Here is an 18,146-nt window from a genome sequence, read left to right as displayed (position 1 = left end):
AACCAGAAAGTTGACTGGACTAATATTTTTGGAGAAATTAGTGATTTTAGCTAACAGTCAGCAATGGACGTTGTGCTGCAATCCACCATGGGAGTTGGGGGCTTGGGGTTTATTTTGATTATTGTATGATTGTTATTATTGTGTTATTGTGGTTCATGTTAGTTTAACAGTGTTGTTAGTGCTATTGATTTGATGTGTTTTTGTAGTTCACTTGGTTTAGTCAGTTTAGTTAAGTGTCATGTTGCCGTTACCATGAGTGACAGCTGTAGTGCTTTTGATGTCTTCTGCCACCGTCTCTGTTTATGGGTATGTAAAATAAAAGCACCTGCTTGCAGCAGAATACAGAAAAGACAAAAACTGAGGAGAGCTGACATTTGCCGTTTGGTATGCTTATGCATTTTGGGTCAAGGATGAACTCCACCAAAACAGAAAGTTGATAGGACTAATGTTTTTGGACAAACTACGGATATTGGCTAACAACACTGAACAACATGATAATTACATTCTGGATCCACATGCCATTCCAGCAGAGGGCAGTAAATCATCTTTATATTACAGGTTTCCATGCGTGATTTTATTTAATAAGTTCAATGTAAGTACATAATATAATTGTAAATTTGTTAAAAGTACATGGATGACACAAGAAAGTGAAACACTTATTTCCATTGTGGTCCATTTAAAAATCAAATGACATAATAGAAGTAATAATCAAATAATAATAATAATGATAATAATAGTATGTATATGATAACAAGAACCTAAACAATGTATAAATACATTAAGACAGTAAATTAACATTAAAAAATTACGTAATTAACAAGAAATAAAAGGGTTGAGTTCCTCTAAAAACTGTTGAGATCTAAGGTTCTAAAAACATTCAGGACTCACACGCCATTCCAACTCATTATAGAAACTTTGCACAATTTGTTACCATCCTTGAAAAATGTCAGCTACCTTTTTTATAAACACTACCCAGTGTAGAGCCCATGGATCCACATGGGCAACACACTAATATGCATGCTGTTTGGTGCGTTTTTTTTTTGTTTGTTTTTTTCGTTTTTGTGTGTGTGTGTGTGTGTGTGTGTGTGTGTGTGTGTGTGTGTGTGTGTGTGTGTGTGTGTGTGTGTGTGTGTGTGTGTGTGTGTGTGTGTGTGTGTGTGTGTGTGTGTGTGTGTGTACAGCACCTTGACTTTTGTCCCTTTCTGGTTCTCAATCATTCCATCAAGTTTTGCCCAAACTCTTACTTAGTTTTGTTTGCACACAATGCCAACAACAACGGCCTCACACTACTCTTGATCTGGGTGGGCGAAAATATATCCTCATTGATAACCTTTTTAATTACTAGTTATAACATTCCAAGGAAATATTCCAGAAAGCTGTAATAACCAAGCAATAATTGAAATTAGTTGAATAATGTTCACACTCCAGACAATCAGTTTTCAAAGTAAAAGCATCACATTGGTGTGTGCAATGTACTCAAAAAAGATTAATTTATATTCTGTACTGCCAGGTTTAAAATATTGTCAAATAAATTATTTATCAGTGTATGTTCATATTGCTCTGTGTTAACATTATGTTTTGCGTTTTGTTTTTTCCCCAAAAAACTGATGAAGCACTTCATGTCCCTTTGAGTTGGTGCTGTATAAGGTAGTCCAATAAATTGCCATTAATGTCTTCATACAGCCCGAGTGTGTGTGTCACACATTTGCAGTTTGGCCCAGATCTGTCTAGAGATTTGATCTTACATCTCTTTGGCTGTTTAGTGAGTGCTGCTGTAGCTGACTTTAATATGCTTTTGGTGTTGGGGCCAATGTTTGCTGCAGATAAATGAGAACAAACCCATAATAAACTGAGTTAAAGGCTGTTTCTTCGTGTAGGATCACGTCTTTCCAGATATTCACATCAACAAACTGCCTCACGCCGGCCTGCTTTGGCATCTCTCTCTGTCTCTCCTCTGTTTGGCTTTAAGTTAAGATTGGAAATGAAAACGCTTTGTGCTCCAAGGCCTTATGAGAGTCTCAGCTGAAAGTGCAGATGTGGCACTGGAGGCGAGAAAAGGGAAAGTTAGGTCAGCAAAGTTATGAGCCAGTTTAAGAGAAAACACCCAAATCCTTCATCACTAGGTCTGTGTTATACAAAACACTTTTTATTTATTAATTTGTTTTTGTTCCAGTTTTTAAATCTTTCTTGGTATTTATTAACCTTCAGAGCTTGATACAAAATGTTCTGCTTTTTTTTTTTTTCTTTTTTTTTACTTTAATTGACCTCATTTACAAGCACAACACCACTGTAGCCCATGTCACTATGTAACAATTTTTTTATTTTTGTTTTGTTCCTGGGTACACAGTGTGTTTTCCTAACCTGTTATGCCTTAAATAATAGAAAATAGCTGTTATTCCACAGAAACTTTGCTTCTGTGATCAGGACAATGATATTTTGAAATTTGTCTGTTTTCAAGAATATTCTCGATTCGCCTTCACTACTACTGAGTAGTCTTCTATAATATTCTTTAGCTGCTAGAACTGTTCAGAATTTTCTAGAAGTTTCCAGAATTATCTAGAAATTTCAAGAAACTTTTAGAACTTTCTAGAACGTAAAAAAAAATAAAATCAAAGTTTGTGCTGAATGTAGTCATTTTTCCATAGACTTTAGACATAAGCAGTTGAAATGTAACACTTAGAAGCCAGGAACAAAAATTGTGTTACATAGTGTGTTGCTCATCTTCTTTATATTCTCCATTTTCATGCTTATCCGTGAAAGTGAGAACGGGGAGTAATGAGGGATCACAAAGCTGCAAATACAACTCACATGGCTAAAATGCTGTACCAAACACCTCCACGAGTCACCACATTCTTCTCAAATTGTCCTCTAGATATTATTTTCACCACATAAACGGACAGAAAATTAATTAATTAAACTTACTCATAGTACAATGACGGTGACCTGAAGCAAACTGCTAATAATTGCCCAATATTTTCAAATAAAACCTTAAAAACTGTTTCATTGACAACAGAACAGAGGCTGATGGATACTCGAGACTTCATTTCATTAAAACTTACACTTGTGGCCCTTTTGGATGGGAGAAATATTTGCATGGGAATGAGTTAATGTAATTGGCATGCAGCAGCATCATGCGCATGTTATTGAAAGACACGTGTTGTGGAAATGTTATGTAAACCAGATTATGTAACCTGTTTAAGGTGACTGTTTAGGCCAGTTCATTCTCAGTTAGCTCATAACCAGTGGAGGGCGGTGTTCTGCTCGTCAGATAACAGATAACTTTAATTTAGTCAGCTGCCATTATTTTGAATAAAATTTAACAGTTTGTTGGTTCCTGATACACTAATCCAATAAGTGAAATCGACCCATCTTGTGAAGGCAACTAATATCATCTGGAGAACATGAAGAAGCAGCAGGTCAAGCCAGAGTGAATGCATTAGATTATTAAATTTGTTTTCCATGTTTAAATTTATTTGTTTATTTTTCTTACTAATTTTTAAGTAGGTTCTGTACTGACATTAAACTATACTGATGTAAACTGCCCTTTAATCGCTTTTGTTCATTTATTTAATTTATTTTTCATGTATATCTTGGCATCCTATACCTTTCTGGGAACCTCCATGTTTACACTACAGCGTATTCAAATATCAGCTCTTTAGGTCTGTTTTTGAAGGTTTTGGAGAAAAACCAAGATAGAAGAACCACGCCAAACCTAAGATCATATGAGAAGAGTTAGCAGTTAGTGGAAGCTTCAGCTAGATGTTTTAGTGGTTTATCGGTTTAGTGATATCACAGTTAAATTTCCAGTTAGCAGAGTAATGGCTATCGAAGCTAACATTTTAAGTTAGCTGTACCCGCCACTGGTCGTTAACAATAAAAGAGAGATATATTCAAAATGACAATCACAGCAATTTGTCCTTACATTTTTATTTTTGTCAAACAGTGAATGATGGAGCGTTTTTCACCTGAATGAAAATCTAGAAAGTCTTTGTGTAATGTGTCTTTCATTAGTGATTGTGGAACCCTGAAACTTGTGAACATGCAAACAGATTTTTTAAACTTTCCCTTGATACCAATCTTTTTTTCTTCTTTCCTTTTAAAGGCTTATTTGCACGCCATGTGCAGGGCTGTGCCCAAAGGTCTGCATGGGGAAGAAAATTGTGGACTCTGTGACAGCTGCCCAGGCCCTGAGAGGCTGCACTGTTCTCAATGGAAGCCTGGTCATCAACCTGCGTGGAGGAAGTAAGCATTCAAGATTTGTGCAAGGAAAAAAATAAATAAAGAGGGGTGAAAACAGGTGGTAAAACAGAGGACTTTCTGAGCATGCTGCAGAATCCCAACAATCTGATTAACGTTTGTATCTTTTGGTTTTCTGTAGACAACATAGCAGCTGAGCTGGAGGCCAGCCTGGGCCAGCTGGAGGAAATCACTGGCTACCTGACAGTGCGCCGTTCCTACGCCCTTGTGTCCCTCTCTTTTCTCCGCAAGCTCCGTGTTATTCGTGGAGAGGAGCAGGAAGTCGGGTAAGACATCTGAGCTCATCACATTTTTCCCATGTCAAATCCGCCTCCTATAATTATAAGTTAAAAGCAGGAGAAGTGACCTCTCCAAAATGTCTCTCTGTGGTAGCTGCTTTTGGTCTTGCGTTGTTAAATCATACACGAGTCTTCATTCAGGCTCGGCGGAACACACGTGTAGCTCAATGACTGCACAAGCTCTGTATAAGCGCCTTCAATTACCATTGATTCTTTTGATGATGCGGTCAGCCAACTGCATTGCGTAGCGTGAAAACAATGTCTATGGGGAGTTTTGTACTGTGTTCCAGGAATTACTCCTTCTACGCACTTGACAACCAAAACTTGCGGCAGCTGTGGGACTGGTCCAAACACAAGCTGACCATCCTGAAGGGTCGCATGTTCTTCCACTATAATTCCAAGCTCTGCATGACAGAGATACACAAGATGGAGGAGGTCACTGGGACAAAGGAGCGGCAGCTCAAGGCCGACATTACCTCCAAGACCAATGGAGACCAGGCCTCATGTAAGAACCATGTTGAATGTAACACAAGTTGCTGCAGGAGCAGAAAACACAGAAGTAGCAGTGGTGCAGAGTCACGAGAGTTGTTACTTGCTGGTTATTTTCTCCTGCTTTTTGTATGGAGATGTTACCTTGTAGATGTGTACTGGCAATGCTGATAAGGAATAACCAAGCGTGCAACACACACACATGATGTTTTGAATTTTTTGCTTGTTTGTCATCTTAAGTCTTAACAACACATACAGTTTGAGTTCAATAAATTGCCTAAAATTGGTCAAATGTTGATTATTATTATTGTTGTTTTATACCCTCTGATATAATAAATGTTAATTTAGCTATATCAGCTGGTCCCACAAATATGGAATTAATTGTAACAATTTGTTATTTAATTTTCCCATTCAAGCAACCATCTTTTGATGAAACAGTTGACATAACTAGATTAACTAAATGTTGCATTTCATTTCTTAGAAGATAGAAATGAAAACTACCACAATATCTATTTTTGGTATATTTATTGTATTTTCCAAACTATAACTTCCAAACTGTAGTCCATTACATTAGCACCTTTTTTTCTGCATCATCAGCACATTAATTTGGGATTTTTGTGCTTTGTTGTACTTTTTATTATTGCATGTATTCTTTTATTATTGGAATTTATTTTGTTTAGTACTTTGAATCCTGGGAAAGCCCTATATCCATTATCATTGGTATTATAGTATTAACTAATGTGTGATTTTTCTGTATATGAGCTGCACTGGTGTATAAGTCACAGTTGTAAAAAGCTGTGACTTGTACTCCAAAAAAATTTTTTTTGGTTGACAGAATGGGAAGTATGTTTACATATATCTTGGTTGAAAACATTCAAACTCGATTTTCTTCAACGACACATGTTCTGTTTTATCAAACAATACATGTTACACCTGTTAGCATGTGCACTTTATATAATTCCATATATTAGTACATTAAGAATGTTTTCTTTTTTGTTTCTTCAATCAAAACAAGAAAAAAATTGCTTAATTGAGTACTGTATTTTTTTTATGTACCTCAGGTGAGAACCAGGTCTTGAAGTTTACCCAGACCCGAACCATGAGTGATAAAATAATGATCAGATGGGAAGCCTTCTGGCCCCCAGACTTTAGAGATCTGCTGGGCTTCATGGTGCTCTACAAAGAAGCGTAAGTCATTTCTCCCGGAAAGAGTCTCCACTGGACTCTGACCTTTGTCAACCAGGTGTTGTTTTCACCTGCTAGCATACACTGAAGATAAGAAAAGGCTAAATTGAACTTGTAGACTAGGTGGATTTGGTGAGTAATGGTTATGTCACTTCTTGTTCAAGATTAAATTTGTTAACACACACAGCTGTATTTGTGGAAATTGTAGGCTTTGTCCAGTATATTTACAGTCTGTGAGGATAGCGCACTGTCTGGGTTCTCAGCAAAGTTATTCCAAGCATGACTGATGTTTGCAACAGTTACTCTCTCGATTCTTTTCCTGTCTGTTTTAGTACCAAACCGGCAATTCCCCCTCCACACACACACACACACACACCAATTTAAAGAGTCCACCATTATTCTGGTATACAAAATTATACATGTACTATCAGTGAGCTATGCACTACTCACAAAGACATGCACACCTTTGCTGCTGAGTCTTTAAAAAAAAAAAAAATCAGGTGACCGACATTAAGATATTGACATCCAAATTGATGCAGTTTTGTCCATATTTTTCTTCAGCATTATTAACGAAATATTTCTGGCCCGGCGGGGCTTCTCTCCGCATGTTACAGGGACCAGAGGCCAGCTATAATCTGTGCCTCACCTGTTGAATCAACGGCGCTAATAATTTTGGAGCTTATGTAGAGGAAACACTGGTGATATAGGTTGCGCCTGTGGTGCAAAAGATGTGAAACTGATGGAAACATTTTTTAGTTTCATCAGTGGCACAAGGAGCATTCCCTTCCCAATCTAGAAGAAGGTGACATTATCTTAGAAGGTGTTCAGTAACTTAAATGTGCTATGAGTAACATTTTAAACAATAATAATATTGCAGTCAGTAAGTGTTTTCGATGTAAAGGTTTGTCAGCCTATTGGCATCCTGTGCTCAGAATGAAGAAGCACACCTTCTGTGCTGTCAGCTTTTCTGTCCCCTCTTAGTGATTTACTAAGCGGAAATGCACAATTGATATCAGACAATGTGAGGTAGACAGCAGTATGTAAATGAGGATTTTGCACGTGTTAATAGCTACAAGTACAAAATGACATGAAATCAGCCATTTAAGTTACTGGATGCAGGTGAATGGCGTCTCAACTCAGTACTTGAACAGCAGTATATTTTAGTGATTTATGTAATGCTGTCTATATTGTATTTCCATCATCATTTCTCTAACATTTCTTTAATCTGTTTTTAAAACACTTTACTGTCTGCACTATTATACGTCCTCTGACAGACTGTTCCACGTATCCACCACCCTCATTGTAAATAAGAATTTCCTCAAATCCAGATGTGATGATGATAATGTCTTGCTGTGACTGCTTTTGTTGTGTTCAGCTAATGATCAGGAGTAAATACACTTGCACTTTGCACCTTGTGCTTTGTTACTCATGACCTCTGCCACAAATGAGCATGTTCACACTGGCAATTTAAAAAAACGAAAAGAAAAACTTATTTCAGAGATTTGCTTACTCTTCCACCCACAGTGCACAGCTGTCTGTGTGCTTTCTGTGCACAGTAACGCACACAGCACATGCAGATGCGCATGCTTCATCCCACATAGACAGCTGCGAGTACAGCACTGGCACAACACTCACACAGCGTGCCCAGATGTGCATGCATCACCTCACACAGACCCCGAGATGTGTGTGTTTATTTGTGTAACACAGCATGACACATCAGTGACCATATAGTGCATCCAGAAAGTATTCACAGCGCTTCACTTTTTCCACATTTTGTTATGTTACAGCCTTATTCCAAAGTGGAGTAAATTAATTTTTCTCACTCAGAATTCTACCCACAACACCCCATAATGACAACATCAAGAAAGTTTTTTTTAAAATCTTTTTTTAATTTTTGCAAATTTCTTAAAAATAAAAAAATGAAGAAATTACATGTTCATAATCATCCTGTTTCCACTGATCATCCTTGAGATGTTTCACCAGCTTAATTGGAATCCACCTGGGGTAAATTCAGTTGATTGTCTACATATAAGGTCGCACAGTTGACAGTGCATGTCAGAGCACAAACCAAGCATGAAGTCGAAGGAATTGTCTGTAGACCTTCGAGACCGGATTGTATCGAGGCACAAATCTAGTGAAGGGTACAGAAACATGAGCACACTGATGACAAAATGTGAAAAAAGTGAAACACTGTGAATACTTTCCGGGTGTATTGTAATTATGAGTAGTACCAAAAATTTACTCTGGTCCACCTGAGGACATGTCTTCTTAAAGAAATAAACACAAGTAAACCATTGAAATCCTTAAATATGCCCGACTTTTACATTGAATGATTATTTCTTCAGCTCTCTCTGTGCTGCTGGAACAGCATTCGGCCAAGTGCAATAAATTAACGCCAAGGTTTCAAACTTACAAAATAAACACAATCAGCACCTGCTTAATTTCCTTCTGACCTTTATAAATCATGTTGTCTGTACAAACCTCACCTATGTGCATGGTCCTTCCAAGAATTGTGTGCACTCATTTGGACAAACTCCAAATTGCATATTCATAAAAGAAGACATGTAAAATTGATAATACGCACCATTTTGCACATTTGTCAGATGTAGTCCTCATTGCACCCTGTTGCAGCATGCAGGTATATTTGCGACTGCAATAATGTTTACACACATTTGTATGCATGCCAACATTTGGTAAACCAGGCCCTAAGAGGCTAAAAATACATCTGACCAAGAATGTGGTCTTACTAGAATCCACTTATGACTGGCTTTTCCCACATAACAAGCTGTTAGACCTGTTAACACATGCACTGCTGTTTGTTCTACTCAGTGGTGTGTTTTGAGGGGGATGTTTGAGGAGAAGTGGCCGAGGATGGAAGCTTTGTTTACATCCTGTTGACTGCTAGTCTTGAGCATCTACACAGTTTTTTTTTTTAACTCCTCCCACTAAAAAAGGGTTTGTATCCATCCAAACATGTTTTGTTGATTGTGAAGCTCTTAGGGTGCCACGTTGATCTAAATCTGACCAGTGGCTGGGCACTGCTTGTACTTCATCACTATGACAGAGATGTTGCACAAGCAGATGTAGCAAGACTCTATCAATAAAAACCTTAAAACCAAAACAACTCAAATTCTTGCAGCTTTTGTTGAGAAGCAACTGCATCGCCCGCTGATGGTACCTATGTAAAACACGTGTGTCGTCAGATTCCTGTGAACACGGTCATGTTACTGGTCTAGTTGACAGCCACAACACAGCTAGCTACTTTTCCACTCAAGTGATTGAAACTATGTGCAACTTAATTATTATACAAGAATATGTTGACAGTACAACCCCAATTCCAAAGAAGTTGGGACATTGTGTAAAATGTAAATAAAAATAGAGTTTTAACTTGCACTTGTAGATGTAGTGACGAACTGTGTTAACTGACAATGGTTTTCTGAAGTGTTCCTGAGCCCACGTGGTAAGCTCCTTTACACAATGATGTCGGTTTTTAATGCAGTGCTGCCTGAGGGATCAAAGGTCATGGGTATTCAATGTTGGTTTTCGGCCGCTTACGTGTAGAAAGTTCTCCAGATTCTCTGAATATTCTGATTATATTATGGACTGTAGATGATGGAATCCCTAAATTCCTTGCAATTAAACGTTGAGAAACATTGTTCTTAAACTGTTGGACTATTTTTTCACGCAGTTGTTCACAAAGTGGTGATCCTCGCCCCATCTTTGCTTGTGAACAGCTGAACCTTTTGGGGATGCTCCTTTTATATCCAATCATGACACTCACCTGTTTCCAATTAACCTGTTCACCTGTGGAATGTTCCAAACAGGTGTTCTTTGAGCATTCATCAACTTTCCCAGTCTTTCGTTGCCCCTGTCCCATCTTTTTTGAAATGTGTTGCAGACATCCATTTCAAAAAGAGCAAATATTTGCACAAAAAAAAATTCTATCAGTTTGAACAATATCTTGTCTTTGTGGTGTATTCAATTGAATATAGGTTGAAGAGGATTTGCAAATTATTGTATTCTGTTTTTATTTACATTTCACACAACATCCCAACTTCACTGGAATTGGGGTTGAAGAACAAAATACAAAATTCTTTTGAATGAAATGGCATTTTATGATTTGTAGCTGTTTTTGCATTTTGTCAGTAGTTTACCCTGAAACCTTTTAAAGTCAGGAAAGCGAAACGTGTATTTCTTTGTCTTCTGATGTCCTCTGCGCTGTGTTGAGAGCCGCTCAGTGACCTCAGTAACGTTTAATAAGACTCGTCTCCTCTCCTGCTGAGTCACATATAAAGATGAATTGCAGGAGAACATCAAACTGAAGCTGCATATCTACTCTTAAGTTAAATGCAATTTAAGCCTCAGTAGCGCATTTATCACTCGTATTGTTTTTCTCCACAATAGACCATTTCAGAACGTAACCGAGTTTGACGGGCAGGATGCCTGCGGCTCCAACAGCTGGGTGATCGCTGACGTGGACCCTCCGCCTCGAGCCACTGAGGGGGACAAAGAACAGATTGAACCGGGTCATCTCATCATGCCACTGAAGCCGTGGACACAGTACGCAATCATGGTAAAGACCCAGCTGTCTGCTTCTGACGAGCACCAGGCCCACGGAGCCAAGAGCGAAATCATCTACGTGCGCACCAACGCCACCAGTAAGAATTATTCAGATGTGTTCTTTACTAAGAGAACATCTTGTTGTAGTTCACACAGTAAAATAAATTAAAAAAGTAAAATAAAATGAAATAAATTCCAGAGATATGTTTGAATTAGTTGCAGCGTATGATCTGTTGTTCTTCTGCTGGGTTTCTTTCAAAGAATAATTTTTTAAGGTCATCATTTTGTGTTGATTTTACTGAGTGGATTGGATGTTGTATTTGTTAGTCTGCCAGAATGTCGTTGGCGAGAAAACGGGCAAGAGAAAGACAAATGGCACAGTTCACCTAGGGTTCCAACAACCTACCCATTGCCACATTGTGGAAGTTGTCTAAATCAGTCAGTCACGCAGCGACCGTGAATCTGGAAACAGATTCACGGTCGCTGCGTGAGTTCTCAGTTTTACTCTGCCACTCGCAGTGTGCCGTCCTCACAGCATCCTAACAGGATCCTTTTTTTTAACATGGTCTACATGTCTTTCCTAATAAACTGCATCAAATATGATATCCCTCATGCACGCATAACGTGCCTCCAGCAGAGACTCATCATGCAGTCAGCCAGCTGTGCCAGGGGACAGTTGTTTTTGTACCTGTATGGCAACAGCTTGTTCCTGTTCTGTCACGTCTAACGAGCGCACCTCATTAGGAGGGCAAAGTTGTCATTACAAATAAGTTGATGACAGTGAACCCTGATCTGACAATATAGTCAGAGCAGTGCAGATCCCCTGTTAATATTGGTTTATTTTCAAACTCATAAACGTTCTTATAAAGTTCATGCTTCACCAAAGCAGCCTTTGTTCAATTGTGTTTTTATCATTGTCTCAGGGAAGCTGCTGCACAGATGTGCTACTCTACCTCAAGCCAAGAATTTTAATATGTGAAGTTTCTGAAAGAACAACCAAAAAAAAACCCTTACAAAATGATATGATAATATTAATTCCTGCCCTGCAGACCTGAGAAGCTACTTTTTTTTTACTTTGTGCTCACTTGGTTTCTACACACAGGTGATGCATCGCAAACATTATGAAAAATATTCATGTGTGGTAAACAGCAAAATCTGTCTGCAGAAATTCTACATCTTTTATTCTCAAACAGTAATTAGTGTTTTACTGCAATCTACACTATACTTTTACAAGCCCAGACTAACTTGTACCTGTTGTTTTAAAGCTGAGGTCACCATGCTGAGGTCCACAGTTTGTAGCATATAACATGAACTAGCAATTATAGTATGCTAATTGTTTGGTTATAGTGACATTCTCCAATTATATATATATATATATATATATATATATATATATATATATATATATATATATATATATATATATATATATATATATATACGCACACACTGTCTATCTACACATATTAATTTATGTTGAACAAAGAAAGCACAAAAAATAATTCACAACAAAAATATGTCAAGCAAGAAACATTGTTCGAAAAGGACTAGGAAGAAGTAAACACATAAAGATTTGTACCCTCTTCTCGCTTTTCATACATTAATATAAATGACAACTTAATTACTTCACCATGTAAATCCAAGATATTTACAGTCCAATACCTACCCAGTGCCTCAAAAAAACAAGAACAAAAAAATACAGAAATAATTAAATCAGTCAAACAATGAATATATAAACAATCAAAATCTATGTGTGTATAAATAAATAAATAAATAAATAAATTATTTATATATATATATATATATATATATATATATATATATATATATATATATATATATATATATATATATAAAAAGTGAAATCTTGATCCAGAATCTTGGTTCACATCACCTCCAAAATTTCATGGAGTCTTCCATGGCCTAATATCTATCTGTGGTGAAACGTTTGTCAAAATCTGTGCAGTAGTTTTGACGTAATCGTGCTAACAGACAGGCAAATAAATAAATCCCAATGATTTTATTACGTCCTTGGTGGACCATTGCCATTTTTTTGTTTTGTTAAATTGTTTTTATTCTGTTATTTAGTTAGAACAATAGAAAGAGAAGAACACACAGAACCCCCGGCCCAGACAAAAAGAAAGAAAGAAAGAAAAGGGGGAAAAAAAGTGCACACGTCCATGCCCCCCCCCCCCCCCCCCCCCCGAAAAAAAAGCAAACGCGGTGCATCATCAGAATCACTGATATAGCATAAGATGCCATTTACACAGTGTCCCACACGAAAGTCATTGAGTGATCACACTGATCCCAGGTGGGAGAGGAAAGAGTCCCAAATGGCTAGCTCCATTGACATTTAATGAGTAGACCTTTGGAGATTTGACAGGTTTTATTTCAGATGTCTATATGAGGTTTTTGAGCTACACAGTAAATTCTACTTATTAAATATTCCTGTGATCCTTTCCCAGAGCCTTCAGTTCCACTGGACCCCATTTCCTCATCCAACTCATCCTCCCAGATCATCCTCAAGTGGAAACCTCCCAACGACCCCAACGGAAACATCACTCACTACCTGGTCTTCTGCCAGCGTCAGCCCGAAGCCGGTGAATTGTACAAGTTTGACTACTGTCAAAAAGGTAAGTTGTGTGTTCTGTGATTTTTCATGTTCTTGTTCCTGTCTCTGTTTTTAGTTGTTTTAGTGTCTGTGTGTGCGAGAGGGAGAAATGCTGTATTCTGACACCATCCCATCTGGATAAGAGGCCTTCTCAGTCAAAAGCTGGCAAAGCTTCACATTGTTCTTCTTTCAGAACACTAAATTTTCCACTCGTGTTGTGACTGTATTCTGACCCTAACCCTAACCCTCGTTTCAGCATTAACTATGTCACAATGCATTTTTGTTATTGAATAATAATTTTATTTACAAAATGCTTGTGCTTTAAAATGTAAAAAGACAAAAGTAGAAAATTAAAGGGATCCAGCTTCTTATTGAAGCCATACAAAGCTCCAGTTTTACAATATGAGACACATTACCTGCAACATCAGGCAAATACATCTAAATGTCATCAACATAACAGTGAACGTTAATCTCATGGATTTTTATAATCTGACAGAGATGTTACATGAAAAGAGAATAAAAGCAGGCCCACAACTGACCCCTGAGCCACCCCATCCTTTTCTGACCCAAGATGCCAAAATAGTCACTTCTGTATAATAATATCATCTCTACCAAATGCAGCACTCAGATCTAATAGCAGTAACAATCGCGTGGACTCTGGATCCATAGCCAATAACAGACCACTTATCACCTTCACATTTTCAGTTTCTGTAGAATGAGGCAACCCGAAAGCCAGCTGTATCACTTTCTAAACCGATATGCAAGCATTTGATTAGAAACCACTTTTTTCCTTGAGAACTTGTTTACACTGTTCAAGAACTTCCTCCTTAAATTTTAAACAGGCTGCAAATTGCCAGTATCCCTGGGTTCAAAGTGGGCATCTTGAGGAGGCGTCATACCACGACAGTTTTAAAGCAAGTAGGTCCTGAGCAATTAAAGGGACAACATTGCACATAGAAGGTCTTACTACACATCTTTACCTAGCTATGTTGGCAGTGGAACTAAAAAACAAGTAATGTATTCAGTGCACCAACCAAGTGGCACAATTTGTTCAGTCAAAATAAATATCTGTAAATCACAGTGTCCACAACAGTAGAAGAAATATCTAAAGTTGTATGTGCATGATGTCTGTAAAAGATGAGTGTTCTGACAGAAAAGTGTAACACAAAAGCAGGCACATTATTCATTTGTTGTGATGTTTCAACTTTGAGCATTTTAATCAAAGGTGCAAATCAAATTGCAACTCAAACCCTTTTCTATAAACGGGGTTAGTACAAGGTTGCCGTCACTAAGTTGTTTTTTATGTTGTGCAGAAATATGTTTGGCCTGCGATACAAAGCTTAGAGTGTGTATTTAGCCTTGGCACTGGGATATTCAGGATCATCCTCTCAGTCTGGCTCGAGTTCAGTTAAAGTTCAGGCATTTATTTTGGTTGCATTATTCCTGTCTCAGCCTGGCCTGTGCTTATGGCCAGCCATTACTGCACATCCATGTTAGCACACAGCCCAGCCCAGGCCTAGCATTTGTCATTTGAACTCGTGTAACCCGTTCACATCCAAAGAAATGGCAAGATGAGCCACTGGTAATTCGGTACCATACAAGGGTCAGAGTCGGGGTAGTGAAAATGAATGACGTCAGTCGGTGAACATGCATGTGTTGAAGGGTGGATACAGGTACACTCACTACCCACTTCATTCAGTACAACTGTGCCTTAAAACAATGATCGAATCAGCCAATTATGTGGCAGAAACTCAATAAATTTTAGACACATCAAGAGGATCTGCTGAAGTTCAAATTGAGCACCTAATTGGGGAAGAAAGGTGGAAAAAAAGACTTTGAAGAATGACCAAACAGGTTCAAGCTAACAGAAAAGCACCATTAACTTTTAATAACCAAGATATGCAGAACAGCATCACACCAAGTGCCACTCCTGTCTCCTGAGATCAAGAAAATGAGGATTTAGTGGGCATAGTCTCACCAAAACTGGACAGCGGAAAACCAGAAAAGGTTGTGTGTCCTATTGAGTCTTTGTTTCTGCTGTAACAATGAGATTGTATGGTCAAAAATTGATGAAACAAAACAGGACAGTGTGATCCTACTTTCTGTCAACACATCAGGCTGCTGGTAGGGGTGTAATGTTGTAGCAACATGTGATGCCATCATGTCAATATGGACCAAAAACTCTGAGGAATGCATTCAGCATCTTATTGAGTCTGTGCCACAAGGATTTAAGTCATTTCTGAAGGAAAAAAGTGGGTCCGTGTGTGTATGTGACTGTTTTTTGTGCTATGCCTGTGGTTTTTGTGTATGTCTACATGGTGTTCATGTTTGACTCCATTTCATTAGGGATGAAATTGCCGTCACGGGCGCCGACTCAGGTGGACAGTGATGACGAACAGAAGTGGAACCAGACAGAAGAGCAGAACCAGGGGGCACGGTGCTGTGCCTGCCCCAAGACCGATAAAGAACTCAAGAAGGAAAAAGAAGACTCTGAATACAGAAAGACTTTTGAGAATTACCTCCACAATGAAGTCTTTACAATCAAGTAAGACAGATGACAAAGTCAGTTCTGTTTCAAAAGTTCTTAGAGATATATTTTGTGATGTTGTTCACATCGTCTTTATTTATATAGTGTATAAATAAGTCTTGCCTTTTCTAGACCCTCGCGTCAGCGGCGTTCTGTCGTGGGCATCGCCAACCGCACTCGTTCCTTCCTCACTCCGACGCCGACCCTGCCTGGGGGCACACGCATCCCTGAAGACAATGAAGATGAGAATCTTGAGAGCACTAAAACCGTGGTCACTGTCCATGCCAAGGAGTCCACTGTCATCTCCAACTTGCGCCACTTCACCAGCTACCAGATCGAGATCCACGCCTGCAACCACCCAACAGACCCGGCCCGCTGCAGCATGGCGGCGTATGTCAGTGCACGCACAATGCCTGAAGGTAAGGCCCACTCAATGGCTCCAGTTTGTTTGGCGTTTCTAGGACGTTCACTTGGAGAAGACTTCAGTTTGGGAATGTCACTATTTTTCAATCTGCTTTGAAACTGTCACACATCATTCTCGCTGTACCACTGTGAATGACAGCCTATTCCTCTTCACGCACAGTAGCAATTCTCCCTACTACATATAGTCCGAGCCACTGTAGGGGGCGCACTATTATCGCCTTATTTTTACAGAGGTTTAGTCAGTTCCCCACTTCATGCAGCTTTGTAAACTACAATATTTCCAAATTTCGCAAGTTCAACATGACTGTCATTAAATGTCAGATTGCCATCGTCACACTTGCGTTATGTAAACTGCATTTACAACCCCTGGCATAAATTATGGAATCACTGGCCTCGGAGGATGTTCATTCAGTTGTTTAATTTTGTAGATAAAAAGCAGATCACAGACATGACACAAAACTAGTCATTTCAAATGGCAACTTTCTGGCTTTAAGAAACACTATAAGAAATCAGGAAAAAAAATTGTGGCAGTCAGTTACGGTTACTTTTTTAGACCAAGTAGAGGGGAAAAAATATGGAATCACTCAATTCTAAGGAAAAAATTATGGAATCATGAAAACAAAAGAACGCTCCAACACATCACTAGTATTTTGTTGCACCACCTCTGGCTTTTATAACAGCTTGCAGTCTCTGAGGCATGGACTTAATGAGTGACAAACAGTACTCTTCATCAATCTGGCTCCAACTTTCTCTGATTGCTTTTGCCAGATCAGCTTTGCAGGTTGGAGCCTTGTCATGGACCATTTTCTTCAACTTCCACCACAACTTCCAATTTCAATTGGATTAAGATCAGGCCATGACATTGACCCTATGTGTCTTTTTGCAAGGAATGTTTTCACAGTTTTTGCTCTATGGCAAGATGCATTATCATCTTGAAAAATGATTTCATCATCCCCAAACATCCTTTCAATTGATGGGATAAGAAAAGTGTCCAAAATATCAACGTAAACTTGTGCATTTATTGATGATGTAATGACAGCCATCTCCCCAGTGCCTTTACCTGACATGCAGCCCCATATCTTCAATGACTGTGGAAATTTACATGTTCCCTTCAGGCAGTCATCTTTATAAATCTCATTGGAACGGCACCAAACAAAAGTTCCAGCATCATCACCTTGCCCAATGCAGATTCGAGATTCATCACTGAATATGACTTTCATCCAGTCATCCACAGTCCACGATTGCTTTTCCTTAGCCCATTGTAACCTTGTTTTTTTCTGTTTAGGTGTTAATGATGGCTTTCGTTTAGCTTTTCTGTAGGTAAATACCATTTCCTTTAGGCGGTTTCTTACAGTTCGGTCACAGACGTTGACTCCAGTTTCCTCCCATTCGTTCCTCATTTGTTTTGTTGTGCATTTTCGATTTTTGAGACATATTGCTTTAAGTTTTCTGTCTTGATGCTTTGATGTCTTCCTTGGTCTACCAGTATGTTTGCCTTTAACAACCTTCCCATGGTGTTTGTATTTGGTCCAGAGTTTAGACACAGCTGACTGTGAACAACCAACATCTTTTGCAACATTGTGTGATGATTTACCCTCTTTTAAGAGTTTGATAATCCTCTCCTTTGTTTCAATTGACATCTCTCGTGTTGGAGCCATGATTCATGTCAGTCCACTTGGTGCAACAGCTCTCCAAGGTGTGATCACTCCTTTTTAGATGCAGACTAACGAGCAGATCTGATTTGATGCAGGTGTTAGTTTTGGGGATGAAAATTTACAGGGTGATTCCATAATTTATTCCTCAGAATTGAGTGAGT

General features: G+C 38.6%; 1 protein-coding gene across 2 annotated transcripts in view; it reads left to right on the top strand.

The window, feature by feature from the left end:
• insra (insulin receptor a) overlaps window positions 1–18,146 on the top strand; it is a 105,359-nt gene that overhangs the window by 71,338 nt on the left and 15,875 nt on the right. For both annotated transcript variants that reach the window (XM_034182384.1, XM_034182385.1), the window contains exons 4-11: window positions 4,103–4,242; window positions 4,379–4,523; window positions 4,826–5,040; window positions 6,086–6,212; window positions 10,614–10,867; window positions 13,235–13,402; window positions 15,727–15,925; window positions 16,040–16,326. In XM_034182384.1, coding sequence (XP_034038275.1) covers window positions 4,103–4,242; window positions 4,379–4,523; window positions 4,826–5,040; window positions 6,086–6,212; window positions 10,614–10,867; window positions 13,235–13,402; window positions 15,727–15,925; window positions 16,040–16,326 — 1,535 coding nt within the window. The remainder of the gene's footprint in view (window positions 1–4,102; window positions 4,243–4,378; window positions 4,524–4,825; window positions 5,041–6,085; window positions 6,213–10,613; window positions 10,868–13,234; window positions 13,403–15,726; window positions 15,926–16,039; window positions 16,327–18,146) is intronic.

Source organism: Thalassophryne amazonica, chromosome 12 (genome assembly GCF_902500255.1).
Source record: "Thalassophryne amazonica chromosome 12, fThaAma1.1, whole genome shotgun sequence".
NCBI classification, from domain to species: Eukaryota; Metazoa; Chordata; class Actinopteri; order Batrachoidiformes; family Batrachoididae; genus Thalassophryne; species Thalassophryne amazonica.
This window is presented reverse-complemented; position numbering and strand designations above follow the sequence as displayed.